The sequence below is a fragment of the Propithecus coquereli genome, unplaced genomic scaffold (genome assembly GCF_000956105.1).
Source record: "Propithecus coquereli isolate 6110/MARCELLA unplaced genomic scaffold, Pcoq_1.0 Scaffold205, whole genome shotgun sequence".
In the NCBI taxonomy this organism is placed as follows: domain Eukaryota; kingdom Metazoa; phylum Chordata; class Mammalia; order Primates; family Indriidae; genus Propithecus; species Propithecus coquereli.
Genome location: NW_012145523.1, coordinates 1,188,353 through 1,209,825, shown reverse-complemented (window position 1 = coordinate 1,209,825; position 21,473 = coordinate 1,188,353). Strand labels below are relative to the sequence as shown.

The following is a 21,473-nucleotide window of genomic DNA, read 5'->3' as shown; positions in this document are numbered from 1 at the left end:
AGGATTGCTTGAGCCCAGGAGTCTGAGGTTGCTGTGAGCTAGGCTAACGCCACGGCACTCACTCTAGCCCGGGCAATAAAGTGAGACTCTGTCAAAAAAAAAAAAAAAAAAAAAGTTACCTACAAAGACTCACCTATTCTTCTTACTTATGACAATTTATATAAACTTACTACACCAAGGTGATCTTTTACACCAAAACAATTTAACACGTAGCCTTTGGTATTAAAGTAATCTCCTAGTAGCAACTCACCGAGCTTCCCGTTGCTTAGCCTCTTCTGTTCCACGTGGCCTTTAAGTGCTCTGACTTTTTTTAGCTTAGCTTCCTGATTCTCAGCTATTTCTTTTAGTCTTTTAAGCTTCTCCTGCTCAGCAGCTTGTTGCTGTTGACGCTGATCTTGTTGTTTCAAAAACTTTAAACGTTGTTCCTAAAGATAAAAGCAATCATTAGGTGTATCATTTCAAGCAGGTATACCACTAACCTCAAAATGATCTATCTGCCCACAACCTGTCGGTGCTGAGACTGAGGTGCACCTGTAATACTGCTCTGGTCTGATCATCTGTCCTATATACTGCCAGCAGAATCACATTGGAAGTTTGTTCAAAACAGACACTCCTGAGCCTACCCTAGAATCTCTCAGAGTAAGATCCAGGAATCAGTATTTTTTGAGACAATCTTGCTCTGTCACCTGGACTAGAGTACAAGGGCATGATCATAGCTCACTGGAACCCCAAACTCCCAGGCTCAAGTTATCCTGCTGCCTCAGCCTCCTGAGTAGCTGGGACTGCAGGCGTGCGCCACCACACCCAGCTAATTTTTTCTATTTTTGGTAGAGACCGGGTCTCCCTCTTGTTCAGGGTGGTCTCCAACTCCTGACCTCAAGCGATCCTCCCGCCCCAGCCTCCCAGAGTGCTAGGATTACAAGCATAAGCCTCCGTGCCCAGCCAGAATCAGTATTTATAATCCAAGTGGTTCTTATGCAGCAAGGAAGCAGTGAAACTTCAGTTAGTTTTCCTTTTTTTTTTTAGAGACAGGATCTCCTTCTGTTGCCCAGGCTAGAGTACAGTAGCACAATCATAGCTCACTGTAACCTGGAACTTCTGGGCTCCAGGGATCCTCCCGCCTCAGCCTCCTGAGTAGCTGGGACTACAGGCACACACCACCACAGTAGGCTAATTTTTTTGTTTATTTGTGGAGACAGGGTCTTGCCGTGTTGCGCAGGCTGATCTCTAACTCCTGGCCTCAAGCAATCCTCCTGCCTTTACCTCCCAAAATGCTGAGATTACAGATGTGAGCCACCATGCCTGGCCAGTTTTCATAAAGTGCGGCAAGAATTTTAAGAAGTTGTTCATACAGAAATGAGCAGGGCCAGGTGCGGTGGCTCACGCCTGTAATCCTAGCACTCTGGGAGGCCAAGGCAGGTGGATTGTTTGAGCTCAGAGTTCGAAACCAGCCCAAGCAAGAGCGAGATCCCATCTCTACTAAAAATAGAAAGAAATTAATTGGACAACTAAAAAATATATAGAAAAAATTAGCTGGGCATGGTGGCACATGCCTGTAGTCCTAGCTACTCGGGAGGCTGAGGCAGAAGGATTGCTTGAGCCTGAAAGTTTAAGGTAGCTGTGAGCTAGGCTGATACCATGGCACTCTAGCCCAGGCAACACAGTGAGACTCTGTCTAAAAAAAAAAAAAAAAAAAAGAAACGACCAGTAGTATAAGAAAGTAGGATCTGTAGTAAATTTAGATTCAAACTCAAGCTCTGCTACTTATTAGTTATGAGACCTTGAACAAATTCATGTAACCCCACCAAGTATACAAGTCTATGTTTCCTCATCTGTAACATAAGGCTGATCAATAGTAACTACCTATTACTGTAGTGAGGATTAAATGGAATGTGAAATGTAAATCTCTTTGAACAGTATCTTACATAGCATACACTCAATAAATAGTAACTGAAAGAGCTTAACACCTTTAGAAAACTGCAATTATGAAATTTAAAAATTTTTTTCAAACTAAAACTGAGTAACAGAGACACAATTTATAAATCACCAGTAAACTACTTCTTAGATCAATATGCCTAAAACATAAATAACACGGAAATAATTTTAAAATAAGGACCCTGAGGTTAGAGATTTATTCTATAACAATCTTTTTATTTGAATATATAACCTTGCTACTCAATGTAATAGTGCATCAGCATCACCTGGGAGCTTGTTAGAAATGCAGAATCTCAAACCCTATCCTGTACTAACTGAATCAGAATATGCATTTGCGACAAGATCCTTAGGTGATTCACATGCTTATTCAAGTTTGAGAAGCAAAGATACACATGATTTTGAAAAAGATGGTATGTGGTATTACAAATAGAAATGGATACACAGGAACCCTAGGAAGTACTACATGGAAGTCTACAGTGTGTGTTGAGAACTGCCTTAAAGAACCACTGGGGCAGGGCGTGGTGGCTCACGCCTGTAATCCTAGCACTCTGGGAGGCCAAGATGGGAGGATCACTTGAGGTCAGGAGTTCGAGACCAGCCTCAGCAAGATTAAGACCCTGGCTCTACTAAAAACAGAAAAAAAAATTAGCCAGGTGTGGTGACGCCCACCTGTAGTACCAGCTGCTCAGGAGGCTGAGGCAGGACAATTGCTTGAGCCCAGGAATTTGAGGTTGCTGTGAGCTAGGCTGACACCACGGCACTCTAGCCCAGGTGCCAGAGTGAGACTCTGTCTTTAAAAAAAAAAAAAAAAAAAAAAGCACCCCTGGCCATTACTTCAAAGCCTTATTGGGTCACTTGCCACCAGCTTCAGTGAACTTATAGTCACCAAAGGAATGGTCAGTTGCAAATACTGGGTGCTTAGACAAGGGACTGAGAAACTACAGCCTACAGGCCAAATCCAGCTTGCTATCTGCTTCGGTACACAAAGTTTTATTGGAACACAGCCACACCTATTTGTTTCTGTATTATCTATGGCTGCTTACAACAGCTTAGTTGAGTAATTGCAACAGAGGCAGCACAGTTTACAAAGCCTAAAATACACGCATGTAGCCCTTTACAGAGTACTGTCTCATGGCATCTGGTTTAGATTAGAAGCTTATGGCTGGCAGGGGAAGCAGCAGTGAGACTGATTCTGATAGTTATGGAGAGGCTTCTCATATTTTTTCCTGTTCAAGACCAGACCTAGGATAAATTTGTAGGTAAAGAATGTCCCCAAATAGAGGCAAGCAGGCTGTTTTCAGTGCCCAGAAGCAGAGGGGACAGTATTAGCCTTAGGAAACTTTAAAATTCCTCTCATCATAGCCCAGAGTAGTTCCCTAGCAGGAAAGGTGAAGGGCTCTTTATGCCTTTCCCGTATGAGTGACACCCAACATAGCACAGTCAACTTTGATCAGAACCAAGGGTCAGAAGATCTTGAACAATCAGGATGATACAGGATCCCCAGCAAATGCCATAGTGAGGGTTTGCAGAAAGCACCCAACAGCAGGTGACCTCTAAGTTGATAACATCAACTCATATCTGTGAGGTGATCGGCTTAATGATGAGGGTAGAATGTAAACAACCTTACACATACATTAACAATAGTGGCCTGTTACGTCTTTTAAAACAAGACACTACCTTAGTAGCCAGCATTTGTTGCTGGGCCTCAATCTGTTGCTGCTGGCGAGATGCCATTTCCTGAAGTTCAGCAAGAGTCAGATCCATCCTAGGACTATTAACCTACAAATAAAAATACAAACACACACAATCCAACTTACTCTAAAATTATCAGAGATTCCTCACTCAAAGGTTTGTTTATACGGACCATTGATCTTTCGAGTTGTAAATTTAAAATTAAATAGTTTCAACAGTTAGGGACATAAATGAAACAATTTAGAATTACTTTGTTCTGTAGTTAATTTATATCAGGACAGTGTTTGATCATATTAAACATGGTGCTGAGGAACTGGCAGCAAATCTAGAATGCAGTCATCAGAACATCATTTAAAACTACTATAGCACTAAAAAATTCAAGATACAAGCCGGGCACAGTGGCTCATGCCTGTAATCCTAGTACGCTGGGAGGCCAAGGCAGGAGGATTGCTTGAGGTCAGGAGTTCGCGACCAGCCTGAGCAAGAGCAAAACTCCATCTCTACCAAAAAATAGAAAAATTAGCCAGCTATGATGGCACACACCTGTAGTCCCAGCTACTTAGGAGGCTGAGGCAAGAGGATCACTTGAGCCCAGGAGCTTGAGGTTGTAGTGAGCTATGATGATGCCACTGCACTCTAGCTGAGGCAACAGAGTGAGACTCTGTCTCAGAAGAAAAAAAAAAAAAAGAAAAAAATCAAGATATAACGAGTCCTCAGGAATAAAGCAAGGACATCGACTCTCAAAACATCTATTCAACATTGTCCTAGAGGTTCTAGCCACTGCAATAAAATAAGAAAGAGATATTAACAGCATCTGAATTGGTAAGAAAAAAGTTAAAATGCCTTTATTCATAGACAACAAAATCATCTATGAAGAAAATGATATGGAATCCATAAAAAGCTACCAGAACTCACATTCTAGAGCTTGGGAAGCAAGAAGCCAAAAAAGAAAAATGAAAGCTACCAGAACTAATACGTTATGTAGCAATATTGCAGGATTAAAGATCAACATGCAAAAATGAATTGTATTTCTATACATTAGCAACAATAAGAAATTAAATTGTTTAAAAATACCATTTATAATAGTATTGAAAATATGAAATACTTAGAGATAAATTTAATAAATATGTAAGACCTATACAATGAAAACTTCAAAACATTGCTGAGACAAAGAAGATCTAAATATTATGGAGAGGTATACCACGTTCATGAATTGAAAAGCTCAATAATGCTTGATTCTAAAATTCATATGGAATTGCAAAGCATCTAGAATAGGCAAAACAACTTTGAAAAGAATAAAACTGGAGAGCTTATACTACCTGACTTCAAGACTTATAAAGTTCTAGTAATCAATGCAGTGTGGTATTGACGTCAAGATAGGTAAACTAGATCAATGAAACAGAATAGAGTACAAAAATAGACCATACTTATATGGGGCAATTGATTTTAGACAAAGGTATAAAAGCAACAGTGGAAAAAGAATAGTCTTTTCAACAAATATTGCTTGTACAATTGACTACTCATATGAAAAAAACAAATTGAACTTTGATTCTCATACCATATGCAAACATAAACTCAAAAGGGATCACAGACTTAAATGTAAAACCTAAAACTGCAAAAATTCTAAAGGAGAACAAAAGAAAAAAATCTCTTTGACCCTGGGTTAGGCAAAGAGCTCTTAGATACAATACTAAAAGTACTCTCCATAAAAGAAAAAAATTAATCAATTGTACTTAATCAAATCAAGAGCTTTTGCTCTTCAAAAAGATAAACACTACTGTTTAAAAAAAAAAAAAAGGACAAGTCACATACTGGCACATACTGAGAAAAATATATTTGATAATTATATATGTGATAAGACTTGGATCCAGAATATATAAAGAACTCTCAAACTAAAAAAAAGCAAAGCAATCAATAAAACCAAATGATCCAATAATGAAAACAAATGAGCAAATGATCTGAACAAGTATTTCACCAAAGAAAATACACAGAGGGCAAATAAGTACCTGAAAAGACGTCTAACATCATTAGTCTTTAGAGAAATACAAATTGCAGCCACAACGTGGGATGGGTGCAGAGGCTCACGCCTGTAATCCTAGGATTTTGGGAAGCTAAGGCAGGGGGATCAGCAGGGACCAACCTGAGCAACATAATGAGACCCTGTCTCTACAAAAATTTTTAAAAATTAGCTGGGTGTGGTGGTGTGCACTGTAGTCCCAGCTACTCAGGAGGCTGAGGCAGGAGGATCATTTGAGCCCGAGTTGGAGGATGCAGTGAGCTGTGACCATGCCACTGCAGACTAGCCCCAGGCAACAGAGATTCTGTCTCAAAAAAAAAAAAAAAAACCCACAATGCAATAACACTACACACGTTAGAATGGCGAAAATTTGGCAAATTTGTTGGCAAGGATGTGGAAAAACTGGAATTCTGGTGGAAACGTAAAACAATACAGTCATTTTGGAAAATATCTGGCAGCTTCCTAAAAAGTTAACATATTTACACCTACCATATGACCCAGCTATTCCACTCCTAAGTATAATATTTACTCAAGAGGAATAAAAACATGTCTGTATAAAGAACTTGTACCCAAATATTTATACCAGCTTGATATGGAATAGTCAAAAACTAGAAACAACCCAAATGTACATCAACAGGTGAATGAATAAACAAATTGTGCTGTATACAGATGATGAAATACATCTCAGCAACAAAAGGAATTAATTAGTGATAAACACAATAACACAGATGAATCTCAAAATAATTATGCTGAGTGAAATCAGACAAAAAAAGAGTACACACTGAATGATTCCATTTATATAACGTTTTGGAAAATACAAATAATGTATAGTGGCAGAAAGAACCAATAACGATTCCCTGGGAATGGGAAAGAGGCAAGGAAGGATTACAAAAGGACACAAGGAAACTTTTGGAGGTAGTAGATGTTTTCATTACCTTGATGATGGTGACAGTTTCATACATGTACACTTCTGTCCAACTGTATACTTCAAATTTGTGCAGTTTAGTGCATATCAATTATACTTCCATAAAGCTGTTTTTTAAGACAAAAAAACTAACCCCCAGGTAGAGGGGGATAAATTATGTCCAGATGCACTAAAAAAAAAATCCTGTTTATGGCTAAAATCATTTTATTATTTATATCATAAAATCTTCCTTATATCATCCTTTCATCATTGTAAGATAACTACAAGATCAAAGAATAGAAAAAGGAAGAATTTGAGGAAAAGCACAGTAGGAGCAAGTGGTACTTTTGGATTTTAATGTAAATTTACTGGAGATCAGAGAAAGGTAACTTAGACATTAAATTAAAATTCTGAGCTCTACAATGTCAAAGCATACCAAAGATACGTGCTCCTATACATACACATGCACGTGTATTTATATGCAAGAGTATAAATAATTTTCTATTTTTCTAAAAGCAACAAATAAAATCACCAAAAACAAATAATGTCTCAAAATTGTTCAACATTTATTTTGTTCTCAAGTTGTGATACGTTCAGCATATAACTTTCTATAATAAATTGCCACTAAAATTAATATTTTCTATGAAATAAATTTAAAATAACCTTTAAAATAGAGCCATCCTTAACGAGTTGAACAACAAAGTAACGAAGAATGAGATTTAAAGGTTCAGAAAGCAGTATCATTGTGGTATACATAGCATGTTAAAAATGATCACTTACGCCATTCTCCTTTCTTCGATGTTCACCAGGAACTTTTACACCATTTCTTTTTAAACTTGGATCCTGAGATCTTGGTCCACTCACTAAGCACAAAATTCAAAAACTATGCATTAACACTAGAGTTGAAAGATATTATAAGTACCAGTTCACTTCTGAATTCTGTTATTGCTGCTTGATACTTCAAAGTGGAACACATACTTCAAATAAAATATTTTCTAATGTCAATGGAGTTAAGATCTCCTAATTCAGCCTGTTTTGGAAAATCAATTACACAGAACAGTGAATAGTTAGCACTAAGAAATATCATGTGCCACTTATTCATTAGGAAAGCTGTCTGATTCACAGACCAAAGGAGGAAATATTAACACAACTAATGCACTTCCGACTATAGGTAATTCATAGCATTTGTTTATAGTTGCTCCTCCTAGTTCTCTATTTAGCTACTCAGTAGCAAAATCAAGAAGAGCTTCACTGAAGGAAATAACTAAAAATTAAATCAATCCATCCTTGTATTCATTAGCAGTGTTTTTAATTTATTAAGGGAAGGAAGCACTTGAAAATAGAACAAGTAGTATTTTGATTATCTGGTTTATTAAGAACACTTGGTGGTAATTTTTAAGTACTATGAAGTACTTCCCCATTTTTAAGAAAAAAATTTCTGTTTTCTTAGTTTGGGAAAGTACTGACTAGAAAACACTGTGTATTTGCTTTTTTGGTTAAAAAGAACTTTTCGAGCCAAAATATATGGGTCTCTCAGTATTAATGCATCATAAAAAGAAAAGTCTTAAACAAATATAAGAAATAAATGATATCAACAAAGAGAATTTTAAAAATACATTAAACTAAGCTCATACCTATACTTCCCAGATATTAAAACAATTATCAAATTACCTCCTAAGAAATTTTAGATTAAAATTTCTTTTGAATCAAACGTCTATTATACCAGCCAGCACAAATTCCCATGCCAATAAATAAACGTGTCTCTCCTCAGAGCCACGGATCACACTTATACCTAACTCTAACATGTTAGCTTTATTTTTTAAACACTGCTCAATTCTGTGACAAAAATAGCTCAGGTAATCTGTCACAATATTTCTGCAAGAAATAAAAAAATTCTATAATTTAAGAATAGTTGCTTTCTTTGCTGCCTCAAAGAGAGCAATTAACTGATTTCTCCTTTGTATGATGAGTTATAGAATTAGAGCAAAAAGCAAGAGCTTTAAAAATAATTTCATATACATTCTGGGTTATAGGTCCTAGTTAAATTGAAAAAAGAATACAGTAACAGTCTCCTAATCCTCCTACAAGTCTAAATCAAAAAAAGCAAATTAATTCCTTACTAAAGGATACTGAAAAGCAATCCTGTTTTACCCCAATTTAAACACTGTGTGGCACTGGTGTTGTGTAACAACGTGAAAACAGCTCCTTTATCTTCAGATTTTATTTCTCACATTACAAACACACTGAAACTGCACATTGCACTATTGAGAGACTATTTAATAATTTACTTACTACTATACAGCAAGATATTTGAACTCGTAGATGAACAGGTAAAATTCAACTCATTAATTAGAAAAGGATGTATGCAATATAAATAAAGAACAAAATAAAAATAAGATGCAAATGCCAATTTAAAACTACAAAAAAGAAGGCCTCAGGAAAAAAAAAAAATACATGCTTACTTAAAATAAAATTACAGACACCAGTGATACTGAAAGGCAGCCAGGTAGCCTGGCTGAGGTGATTCAGGTTCCACTTCTGGCTCTGCCTCTGCGTGTGTGGCCTCTGACAAGTCACTTAACCCCTAAGTATCAGCATTTCTCATCTGTAGAGTAGAAGGGGCCAGACTAAGTCAATTCTGCCCCCCTATCCCCACCCATATTCTAAATTTAATCACTGCTAATGGTCAGATATCATATGGACACTCTGTATTAAAACAACAGTTAGTAATAAAGCTGAGATTTTGTAACATTCATAATTAACATCCATTACCTACATTCTTACTCCTAAGAAGTATATATATATTGGAGGTCACAAATTACCCTCAACTTTCCACTTTAAAAATTTCATCGTTTTTAGAAATACATAGTAATCCTACTTCAACCCCTGGCTTCCCACTGAGAACACAGCTTCCCTGTGGATCTCAGATCTCAAGCTGCTCATTCCCCCTCATCCAACAAGACCTCCAAGCCATGGGGACAGCTGTGTCCCCAGTGTCTAGGGCTGCTTCCAGCACTCTCACTCCACACTCTCCCTATTGTCATCTACAAACTCTAGTCGCAAGCCCCGGTCACTAAAGACGTGACCAGCTGACTCCCTTGCTCTCTCCACCTCCATGGCCTGCCTTCATTCTGCATGACTTCATCACCCAAATGCTGGCCTCCCAGTTCATTCCAAGGCCCAGCCTAGGACCACATCACCTAGATGCGCTCTACCTCTGAAATTGCCAATTTAAAATTCTACTTTTTGACCGCAATTTCCTTTCAATCTGCCTGTCTCACGCACCTCCTCTCACCAACCTGTTCATTCACGGAGCTGAGACCTGCAGTCCCCTCCCCCTGTGTGCTCTTTCCCCACAGCCGCCACCTCCACTTCTTCCCCACCCAGTTCACTCGTCACCTTGTCTCTTCTCCCCGTCCCACTGGCCTTCCATTGAATTTGTCTGGATAGTTAGGTCAATCCACCTGTTTCCCTCTCCTCTTACCACGCACCTGGGCTGCGGAGCACCACTGGAGAAGAATCCCACATGATGGCCTGGTCTCCAATTTCGACAGGCCTTGTGGCCAGCTCCCGCAGCCTGGCTTCCCTAGGAAGCACCTCTCCTCTTCTCCACAACAGCTCCAGCTCCCACCCACCTCCACCATCATCACTTCCAGATGACTCTGCCTCCCACCTCAGAGGCAACAAATGTTTCCAGATGAGAAATCCCTCAACTGACTCCCACAAAACACACAAATTTAACTGCATCTGCCACAGTTTTCTTTCTGTCCTGTCACAACAGAAGAGGAATCCAATCTCTCCATGAGGGCCGTGAAAGCATGTCCTCAACAACCCTGGGCTATCAAGTATTCCTTCTTTCTTAGAGTTCCAACTTCCTGCCCTATTGACCCCTCCCCACCTGTATTAAAAAACTATAGTCAAACTTCTCCCAGCTTCAAACAAACCACACCCTCTTCTCACTCCCCAACATTCAGGTCTTAAAATACCGATCTACCCCCATTGTTCCAACCTCCCAACCTCTCCCTCACCAGTCAAATCACCTGGGTCCTCATCGTGCGCTGTCTACTATTCCCGGCCACTCGAGTGCACAAAATGAAAGCTCACATATCTGTCAGGATTGGTATATGCTACCTACCAATGTCCCTGCCAGGGGGGCGTTCATGACGAAGGAAGAAACGAACTTCATTCCTCTGACTTCCAAATCGTTGAAGAACATCAAACATTCGCTCATTATCAGCAACTGGACGTTCTAAAACAAATGAGTAGAAATCACATTATCTTCAGGTAAAAGAATGACAAAACACATTGTTTACTATCCATCCTTCACACAAAGTGTGCATTAGGGATGTAGAAATACTTAGCATCTTAGATACTTTTTTTTCATTAAAAGAACTCTTAGAAAACACAGTATTACAGATTTCCACACATAAAATCATTGTCAGGCCAGTGTGGAGTACTAAAAAGAGGAATGGAACTCATCTTGCTGTCAGGAGATCAAGAGTCTAACCCAGCAGGTCCTAACTAGCCAAGGGCACACCATTTAATTTCTGTGGATTTCAGAAGTTTCTGGAAAACCTATTAGATCAGATGGTCCCTTCTAACACTAATGTTCTATGAGTTTCTAAATAGAGGAAGAAAAAATTAAAATGCAACTTTCTAAATAGCCTAGTTTTTAAATTATATTTTCTAATATAGGCTATTTTGAAATTATAATTTTACAAACAATGTTAAAAAAAATCAGACATCCATTTCCAAATAAAAGGCTATTTACTGCAGTGAAAACATATCTATTTGGTCCCTCTTCCAGCAAGAATGCCAGTGCCAGAACTTTCTGAAGACAAAAAGAAGGGCACAGCTAATAAAAATCGCAGCTTCAGGAGAAACAATATATGTCAAGCTCTCCTCAAAAAATCTCCAATCTCAAGGGAACTGGATATAAAACTAAACATACTGTTTGAGGAGGCAACTGCTTAAAATCAACGAAACACCAGTAATGTCGATACAATTTTTAAATACAAGAACTTTGAAAAAGCCTAAGAAAACTCAACACACTTATCAGTAATCAAAGACACTATCTCAACACCTTAAATAAACAACGTGGGCGGAGAAGGGAACAGCCATGCATAGCCAACTTCGTGAACTAACCCTGAGCTTAATCTGCTTGGCTGCCACAAACAAAATACGGTTCTGGTTCTACTTCTAGTAACATAACACACTGTTGTTGACACAGATACCCTCCTTTTATACACCACACAAATTCTAACTAAGACCCTCTGAAAGGAAATACCCATGGCTGAAGAGATACCTTCCAAAAGAAATTCTGAGTAGATCCTTCATCCACCCCCACAAAACACACACACAGACCACACAAGCTGTACTCAAAAGAAGTAAAATCTCCAGGTTCCAGGAGCAGAAAGAACTCAAAGGAAGTGAAGTAACTTCCAGTCCATGCTGACTCCCCAGAAGGGTATGGACCTTCCTTAAAGCTCTAGGTGCTAAGAGCCTGATGGCCCTCTGATGGCAAAAGGTCAGGTGTAGGCCTAGCAGCTGAACAGAAACTTCAAAGGTTCTCAAAGCTCCCTATTAACACCCTGTGCTCCAACCACACCTACAGACATCTCGGTCAAGGGCAGACCACACATATGATAGTGGTCCCGTAAGATTATAATACCGTGTTTTTACTGTACCTTTTCTATGTTTAGGTATAAAGTTTAGATACACACACTTACCACTGTGTTACAACTGCCTACAGTATGCGGTACAGTAATAGGAGCAACAGGATATACCATATAGCCCAGGTGTGTAACAGACTGTATACCATCTAGGTTTGTGAAAGTATACTCCTATGAAGTTCACACGACAACGAAATCATCTAACGACACATTTCTCAGAACGTACCCCCACGGTTAAGTGACGCATGGACTGTAGCTCCTTGCCATAGCATTCCTGCTATGTGAATTGGAACATGCCATTCCTAGCACTCATCACCCTCTTCTCCTGCAGATGGAACACATCTATTACTGCAATTATCACACTGAATTATAAATGTCTGTGGATACCTGTTTCTCTTTGTGCACTGCAAGATACCTGACAGCAGGTAACTTTCATCTCCGTAACCCTCTCAATCAAGCATAGTCCCTACCTCTTAACAGGTATCCAAGAAATGTTCACCAAGCAAATACATGAGTGGGTAGAGAGGAAATGGAAAAGGAAAGGAAGGGGAAGGGCAAGAAAAGGTAAGGCTTTAACACGTACAGAATGAAATAATAGAAGAGCACATTTATAGCTTTGAAATAAGGAATGATTTTTTGTAAAATAATACACAAATAGGTCTGAGATCCAGAATACAGTTTTTTAAAATACCTACAGATCAAGAGGGAAAGACAAAGGCCAAAGGAAACTTGAACAAAGGATATAAAGAAATAATTAAAAAAAACAGAAATGCAATGACCAATAAACAAACGAAAAAACAGGCAGCCTCATGTGTAATCAGAAAAACGCAAATTTAAACAAAAGACAAGTTTTCAGCTATCAGTTTAGAAAAAGTTAAAATATTATTGTAATTGTTGATGAGAAATTGTTTGAGAAATAACTGGAAGAGGCATGAAGTGATATAACCTTTGTGTAGGAAAATCTGGCAATACATATATGCACGTTTTAAAATATGTGAAACCTTACGTTAAGTTGCTTCACTATAGTCCCTTTTTGCTATTATGTATCCCATAACATCATGATGTATACCTCAAATATATACAACAAAAAATTTATTTAAGAAAAAACGTGAACTTTTAACCAAGGAATTCCACTTCCTGGCATCCACCCCCTAGAGAAATACTTGCACATGATCAAAGGAGGTTCCTAAAAGGATTTTTACTGCAGCACTTACAAAAACAAGAGAATTAACTTAAATGTTTGTTAATAAAGAAATCATTAGATCAACTTTATGCATACTGTGGAAAATTATGTGATAATTAAAACACATAATGATGTAGATTTACATATACTAATCTAAAAAGATCGCCAAACTATGTTGTAAAGTAAAATAGTAAACTGCAGGACATTGATATGTATGCAACTATTTACATAAAGAGAGAAACAAAACACAAAACTGTTTCCACAGTTACTTATAAACAAAGAGAAAAGGTCTGAAAAGCTATCTGTTAAAATCATAAAGTGATCACATAAAAGGATCAGGGATGGGCTTAGGAGAGAGACATTCATTCTGTTTATATTATTTCCTTTTTTACAATCTAGAACACATTTAGGTGTTATCATTAAAATTTCTTTAATTAAAAAATTATAAGAAAGAAAACCTTTTACACATCGTCATCACATAGTAAGGGTTATTAAACTCAATGAGCAAGACACTAGAGAGGCCTGTAATCCTAGCACTCTAGGAGGCCGAGACGGGTGGATAGTTTGAGCTCAGGAGTTCGAGACCAGCCTGAGCAAGAGCAAGACTCCGTCTCTACTAAAAAAATAGAAAGAAATTAGCTGGACAACTAAAAATATATATATATAAAAAAAATTAGCCGGGCATGGTGGCGCATGCCTGTAGTCCCAGCTACTCGGGAGGCTGAGGCAGAAGGATTGCTTGAGCCCAGGAGTTTGAGGTTGCTGTGAGCTAGGCTGACGCCAGGGCACTCACTCTACCCCGGGCAACAGAGCGAGACTCTGTCTCAAAAAAAAAAAAAAAAAAGACGCTAGAGAGGAAAAGGAATAGGGAGACTCAAGAGTTTCAAGGAAGAGATTAAAGCCTTCGCAAAGAAAGAACACTTCTTCCTCTAAGAAAATGAGAAGAAAGGGTAGGTGGCAAGAGAGAATCTGAGCTACAGAGAAGAGAAACTGCAGACGCATACAATGGATAGAGTCGATTATCACAGTAATAAAGCAAGGTAATCTGCTGATGGTTACCACAAGCAGCTAGAAATTCGGTTACTCATTCAGTAAGTATTTATTGAGCACCTACTAGGTGCCAGGCACTACCCTCGAGCTGTGGATACGGCAAGACAAAAAAAGGTCTCTACTCTTAAGTAGTTTACATTCTAGTGCATTTGTTTGGGGCTATAGGTATTAAAGAGGTGATAAACTAATATATACACACAAAATCAGAGAGTGGCATACATTCTGCAAAGAATTAAATCAGGGTGATGTAACTGAGAACTAACTTCATGGCTACTTTTAGCAGGGAGCTCAGGAAACATCTCTCTGAAGAGGTAATGTTTTAGCTGAAATCCAAATGTCCAGAAGGAACCAGAAATGACAAAATCTGGAGGGAGAGCAATATAGGCTGTGGGAATAGCTCCTGCAAATGACTCTAAGGTAGACTACAAGAGCTTAGCCTATGCAGTCAAGGAATATTTAAAAAGCTGCAGGAGGAGGCAAAGAGGAAAATGGTACCAGATGACAGCAATGACAACGAATCTACAGGCCTTCACAGTCTCAGATAAAGAATTTGGATTTTATTCTAAGGGGAAGAGAAAATATTAAAGAATTTTAAGCAGGAAAGTGAAATTATCCAATTTTCATTTTAAAAAGACCACTTGCACTTCTTTACGTGATTGTTCTAATCTGGCTTCTACGTAAAGAGAAAAAGAAGAAAGTAATTCAGACAGAGTACAGAAGACCTTCTAGAACATACAACTGTAGGAAAGTCAACCAAAATGAATAAAAGGACTTGCTTGAAAAGAAGCAGGGCCCGGTTGATGTTAGATACCATGAACGGTGTGAACTCAATTAACACAGTATGTAACTTGCTCTGGGGACAGCTGGCATCCCCAGAGGAGAAAAAGGAAACAGTGGGAGTGCACCCAGTCTGTGGAGAAACAAGGCGGAAATGATGAAAAATTACTCCACATTCACCAACTCCTATGGGGCCAAAAAACCCAGGCTGTCCCACTTCAGAGCTCCAAAGAACCATACTGAGGGACAGATTTCAAGGCTTACAATAATGCCCACGAGTTCTCTGCTGCCACCTGCCATGACAGTTCCTCAACACTAGTAGCGTTCCCTAAAAACCTACAAAAACTTTGAGAGGGCAAACGAATCAGAACGTCTCAGATTAATTAGTAAAGCCTGAACATACAAAAGATACTTTTGAGCACCATACATTTGACCACAAAATCCCAGGTGACCTTTTGTATTTTACAGTGTGGTGTCTTCATTCTACTGCAGAAAGAGAAAACAGCAAAAAGACTCACAACAAAGCTGGATTGAGAACATTATGTTCTGATGGACACACTATTCTACAGTTTCTCTGTGGAGAAACATGAACACTCACTTAGTGCCACTTTTATAAACCAAAATGAATAAAAGCAGAACAAAGCACAAGGTCATCTGGGTCTCTTACCAGAGCCACACCACACTTCAGCCAAATGGCAGTCGCTCTCGCCAGGTTCTTTGCATAAATCTACCACATCTCTGCACACTGTTTCAGGAGTAACCGGAACTTCTGTGAAGTGCTGCTCATTGTTACTGAGGTACACGGTAAGAAATATCTAAAAATTAAAAGAAAAACAGTTACCAGCACTGTCTGCATTGGTGGTATTCACCTTAGATTCCTTTCTCCCAAAAAAATCTCATTTGGAAGTACAAATGTATGCACTTCGGATTTTGGAATATTTGTAGGTAACCAGTTGAGCGTCCCTAATCCAAAAATCCAAAATCCGAAATATTCCAATGAGTATTTCCTTTGAGTACCATGTAAGCACTCAAAAAGTTTCAAATTCTGGAGTATTCTGGATTTTTGGATTAGGGATGCTCAATCTGTATTACGTTCTCTTCAATTAAAAGATAAGATCCAACATAGATGAGGCTGCAGGAAAGGTATTCACTCAAAAATATGATGATAGTATTATAAATCGTTAAAAAAGCACATTTGGAAAGTAAAATAAACCATGTATCAAAAGCCATAGAATTATGTATACCTCATTACCTTACTCCTGGGAATTTATTCTAAAGACATAATTGCAATGTACTACAACCTCTATGGACAACAGGATAGAGATTCTTCAAAGAAATAAACGTAGACCTACCATTCAATCCAGCAATCCCACTGCTGGGTATCTACCCAAAGCAAATGAAGTCATTTTATCAGAAAGACACCTGCACTTCAATGTTTATCACAGCACAATTCACAATTGCAAAGATGTGGAATCAATCTAAGTGCCCATCAATTCATGAGTAGGTAAAGAAAATGTGGTATGTATATACCATGGAGTCCTACTCAGCCATAAAAAGGAATGAAATAATGTCATTTGCAGTAACTTGGATGGAACTGGGGACCGTTATCCTAAATGAAGTATCTCAGGAAAGGAAAAACAAACACCACATGTTCTCACTCATAAGTGGGAGCTAATAGATGAGTACACATGGGCACAAAGCAATATAAGGGACATGAGAAAGCAAGAAGACGGGAGGGTGGGAGTGGGGGGCAGGGTGTAGGATAAAAACTTACCTGTTGGGTAATATGAACACTATTCTGGTGATGCGCACACCAAAAGCCCTGACTTAAGCATTATATAAGGTATCCATGTAACAAAAATGCTTATACCCCCTTAATATTTGGAATAAAAAAATAAAAAATAAAACACATAAATTTTTTTTTAAAAATTGAAATGAAGAAAAACTCTAAATGCCTGAAAATTTTCACTACAATGTTGGATCTATATACAGTAAGGTGGAAAACTAAATATCCAGCAACATGGAAAAGCTTATAAACAGGGAAAACTTAAGTTAAAATCATTTGCTGGAAGGACTATGACCCAGCTACCTACTATTATAAGTATAGAATATTAGGAAAATGTTAAGATAAAGTTATAAAACAGAATAATACTAAGTTGTTTTATAACTTTAAAAATATATGTACCATTTAAAATATATATACACATGAAATGACTTATATCGAATACACGGAAATAAAATTAGTGATATTAGAGGCAGGTATAAATAGATACCACTTTTAAATTTTTCAAATCTCAATGATAAAATATTTTTACAGTAATTTACAATTTAAAAGTATACTTAGTAAACTGTGATAAAAGAATATGAAAATATTTCATGAAAAGTGGTAAATGTGATTACTACTTGTTTCTACCTCTTACAGTCATCAATCTCAAGAGAAAGAAAACTCAAGGAAAGGTAAAAACACCATATTAAGTTGTGCCAGGCAACCTACAGACACACTGCACAGTAATTCATGCCAAAGTTGTATCCAAATGAAGACCTGCCCTTCCAAAATTCAAGGTCACAAATAATTTTCATTTTAAAAAAGAATGGGTTATAGGTTTATTTTAAGTCTTGTTTTTACAGAACATGTACTCACTGTAACTATGATGTCATGCTACTGCTGTAAGAATGATTCATTTTCAAAGAGGAATTATTTCAGATTAAAACCTGAAAGACTTTTCCAAGAGGAGATACAAAAAAAAAACAACTGGCTAGAGCATTTACAAGAAATTTACTTTGAGTCAGAGGCTAAAGTTTATTCATTTGACTTAGAAAATCATGTGAAGTTCCACAAAAAGAAAAAAGGAACCAAGAGTATAAGATGTTCCCTAGCACAGAAAGGAAATTAAGCTTTGCAATAACACCTTTGGAGTTTTGATTTATAAAAACTTAAATCCCTCAGGTTTACCTAAGAGAAAAGAAAAGAAAATTGTGCTTTAAAGAAAAATGAACAATCTGTAAAAAGAGTGACATCAACCCCCCCAAACTTTGCAACTCACAGGAAGCTCTCCATAGGAACAGCCAGGAAAGTATGCTAGCAGTGAGATCAGAGAAAGGCCTGAATGGTTTGTGTTCAACAATTCCTCTGTGGAGATAAGTGTCAAGTATTACTTCATTTTTATATCTTGTTGTACCCCTCATAAAGGAAGGCCCCAGATTACTTTCTGTAAGAGGAGGACTCCACTAGGCTTACTAAAACCTGGTCAAGCAAAAACACCTCTCTCAACACCATGATATAGAAAAGGGATTTAATTAAGACATAACCAAAGCTGCTTTCAACCTCTAACTCACACACAGCCATTTAGCCCGACTATGGCTTACAACACTGGAAGAGGTTTAGACATGAGGTGCAGACCATTCCAGTCTTCTAGGATACCCTGTCTCCTGCTCCTCAAAGACCTGGCTGTCTGCTCCAGCGCCCCCAGCTGGCAGCACTGCACACCAAGGGCCTGGTGATCATGTGGCTCCCTAATTCAGACAAGCTCCTCGCTGAGGGCGTAGCTTCCAGCCTCCTGCAGGAAGTGTGCTGCCCAGTCGCCCCAGCCCGGCCTGGCCTTCCACACTCCCCAGTAGCTGAGGGGCAACCCACAGGGATCTCTGGGGAGCCTCCATCAGGAGCCGCGGGGACACCGCATCTTTGAGTCCCTTCCGTCAAAGAGACACTCTGTACTTCCCTGATGATGGGTTCCAACCTTATGATAGTCATCGTAGGATTACGGCTTACAAAGGCCTATTGTGATTTCCCAGCTGTTTCCCCAACCTAGAGTTTACTCTTGGGGCCACTAAAATGCTTTTTAAATTTTCATCAAGTACCATGAGTTATGTCTACCAATGTTCCATTAAGGCTCAACAATGTCAAACCTACTTCTACACTAAGTGTACCGCTTTTTACCATGGCATGTTTTTAACATCACCCATCAGTTTCTATCAACCAAAGTTGAGTTATTCAAACCAAAATCATAAAATCATACTCAAAGGATTTTTTTTTTACATCACAAACTATTCCTCTGGTCATTTATAACAAGTTAACATAATAAGGAAATCAATAACACATGAAGTCTCAATACGAATTTGAACAATATTCTGATTTAAAAAAAATTAATCACACATGGAATATCCCAGCCATTCACTCAATATCATCTAGAGTACATAATCATTTTCTGAGATAATCAACACTCTAGGGGGAAAAAATGAAAACTAGTATTCTATCAGAAAGCAGCCTGCTAAAGATAACTGCTTCATATACGTAAACAGGTAACAGATAACACTGAGAGTTACAGGAGTAACAGCCTATCAAAGTCAGCCACTATAAGGAAGCTCCTGGTTCTATGCCTGCTTCTCAATCCTAACTCCTTGCTGACCTCAACATCTTTGATTCATTCATCTGTTAGTATTTATTGAGCATCTACTACACACGCACAGTTTAAGCAATGGGAATACAGTGATGAGAAAGCTTGCATTCTTTTGGGCAGAGAGAAGAGACTGCTAATACACAAATGAGCATGGTGCATAAAGTGATATGACAGAGAGAATTATAGAAGGGATGAAAGGAGGATGGCTAATCACGATTAGGAAAGGCACCTAAAGGGAAGGGGAGCATTTGAGCTGAGCCTGAAGAAGCCAGCCACTCGAAACATCTGGGGGAAGATATTCCATGAAGAGCCTCTGACATGAGAATAAGCTTGGCCAGTTCCATGACCAGAAAGAAGGCCAATGTATCAGGAATACAAACACATGCCAGTGAGGGCAGAGAGGGAACCGAGCACTGACTCCTGCAGGGCCTTGTAGGTCAAGAAGAAGGAGTGCGGGCTTTACTGCAAAGCGAAAGTCACTAGAGTAACGATTTTCAAAGTGCGGTTCCCAGACCAACAGCATCAGTATCACCTGGAAACTTGTCAGAAATACAAAATCCCAGCAGGGCACAGTGGCTCACACCTGTAATCCCAGCACTTTGGGAGGCTGAGGCAGGAGTTGTTCAAGATCAGCTTGGGCAAACACAGCTAGACCCTACCTTACAAAAAATTTTTTTAATTAAAATTTTTAATTTTACAGGCATGTACCTGTAAGTCCTAGCTACTCCAGAGACTGAGATGGGAGGATCGCTTGACCCCAGCAGTTTGAGGCTGCAGTGAGCTATGATTACACCACTGTACCCCAGCCCAGGTGACAGAGTGAGACCCTATCTCCGAAAAAAGAAAGGAAGGAAGGAAAGAAAGAAATGCCAAGTCTCAGGCCATGCTCCAGACCTCCTGAATCAGAAAACAGAGAGGTGGGGCCCAGCAATAGCACTGAAGTTTAAGGATTAGAGGGTTTTGAGCAGGGAAGTAACATGAAGCTAAGTTTCTCAGTAAATTGCCATAAATAATGTACAGTATTAGTTACACTAGCAGACAATAGCAGTGTATATTCATCTGTATATGTTAACTATTATAATACCAATAGTTAACCCAATAACAATATCGAAACAATTGAATCCATATACACTGGTATTTATCTTTGCATAAATTTGCATAAATTTCAGGGAATTTCAATTCAACTATAAGAAATACTAAGACCTAAAACATTTTAAATTATCTACTCCACAGTTATACCCTCAAATCACCAAATGAGAAATCTAAAAACACCCATATTTTCCTCTTTTCTCTCCCCAGAGTAGCTCACCTGGATCCCTACACCCTGTCCCACAGTGTTGATGTTATCCTCATAATGCAAAGACCACAAAACTTCCTCCAACCCACCCCTATACACACCCAACCTCCAGCCAGAAGTTAACTTTCTCTTTGCCCCTCTGACAACCACTCACATTGTAGTTGTTTTAGTCTCTGTCTTATCTGTCTTACTGAACTATATATTTCTTTAGGACAAAGGTTTTGGTTCCTAAACACTTCCAGTTTTTGTGCTCCTCCATTACACCTCAGCCCCCCGCCAAAACAATCTCAGATATTACACACAGCATATCTGCAACACGTGTTTGTTCCACTAACTGATACTGTGATGCATGGATTCAAAATTCCATGGAAGATGGGAAAGTTAATGTCTGATGAGAACATGACAAAGAGTATGTTCACATCATAAGGCATCAAGAATCCAGGGGCCGGGCGCGGTGGCTCACGCCTGTAATCCTAGCTCTCTGGGAGGCCGAGGCAGGCGGATTGTTTGAGCTCAGGAGTTCAAGACCAGCCTGAGCAAGAGCGAGAC

At 38.7% G+C, this 21,473-nt stretch overlaps 1 protein-coding gene across 1 annotated transcript in view; it reads right to left on the bottom strand.

Annotated features, from left to right (window-relative positions):
- TP53BP2 (tumor protein p53 binding protein 2) overlaps nt 1-21,473 on the bottom strand; it is a 53,847-nt gene that overhangs the window by 21,034 nt on the left and 11,340 nt on the right. The window contains exons 2-6 of the mRNA XM_012644064.1: nt 15,898-16,045; nt 10,684-10,797; nt 7,329-7,411; nt 3,613-3,714; nt 251-425 (exon numbers count right to left, since the gene is read on the bottom strand). Coding sequence (XP_012499518.1) covers nt 251-425; nt 3,613-3,714; nt 7,329-7,411; nt 10,684-10,797; nt 15,898-16,045 — 622 coding nt within the window. The remainder of the gene's footprint in view (nt 1-250; nt 426-3,612; nt 3,715-7,328; nt 7,412-10,683; nt 10,798-15,897; nt 16,046-21,473) is intronic.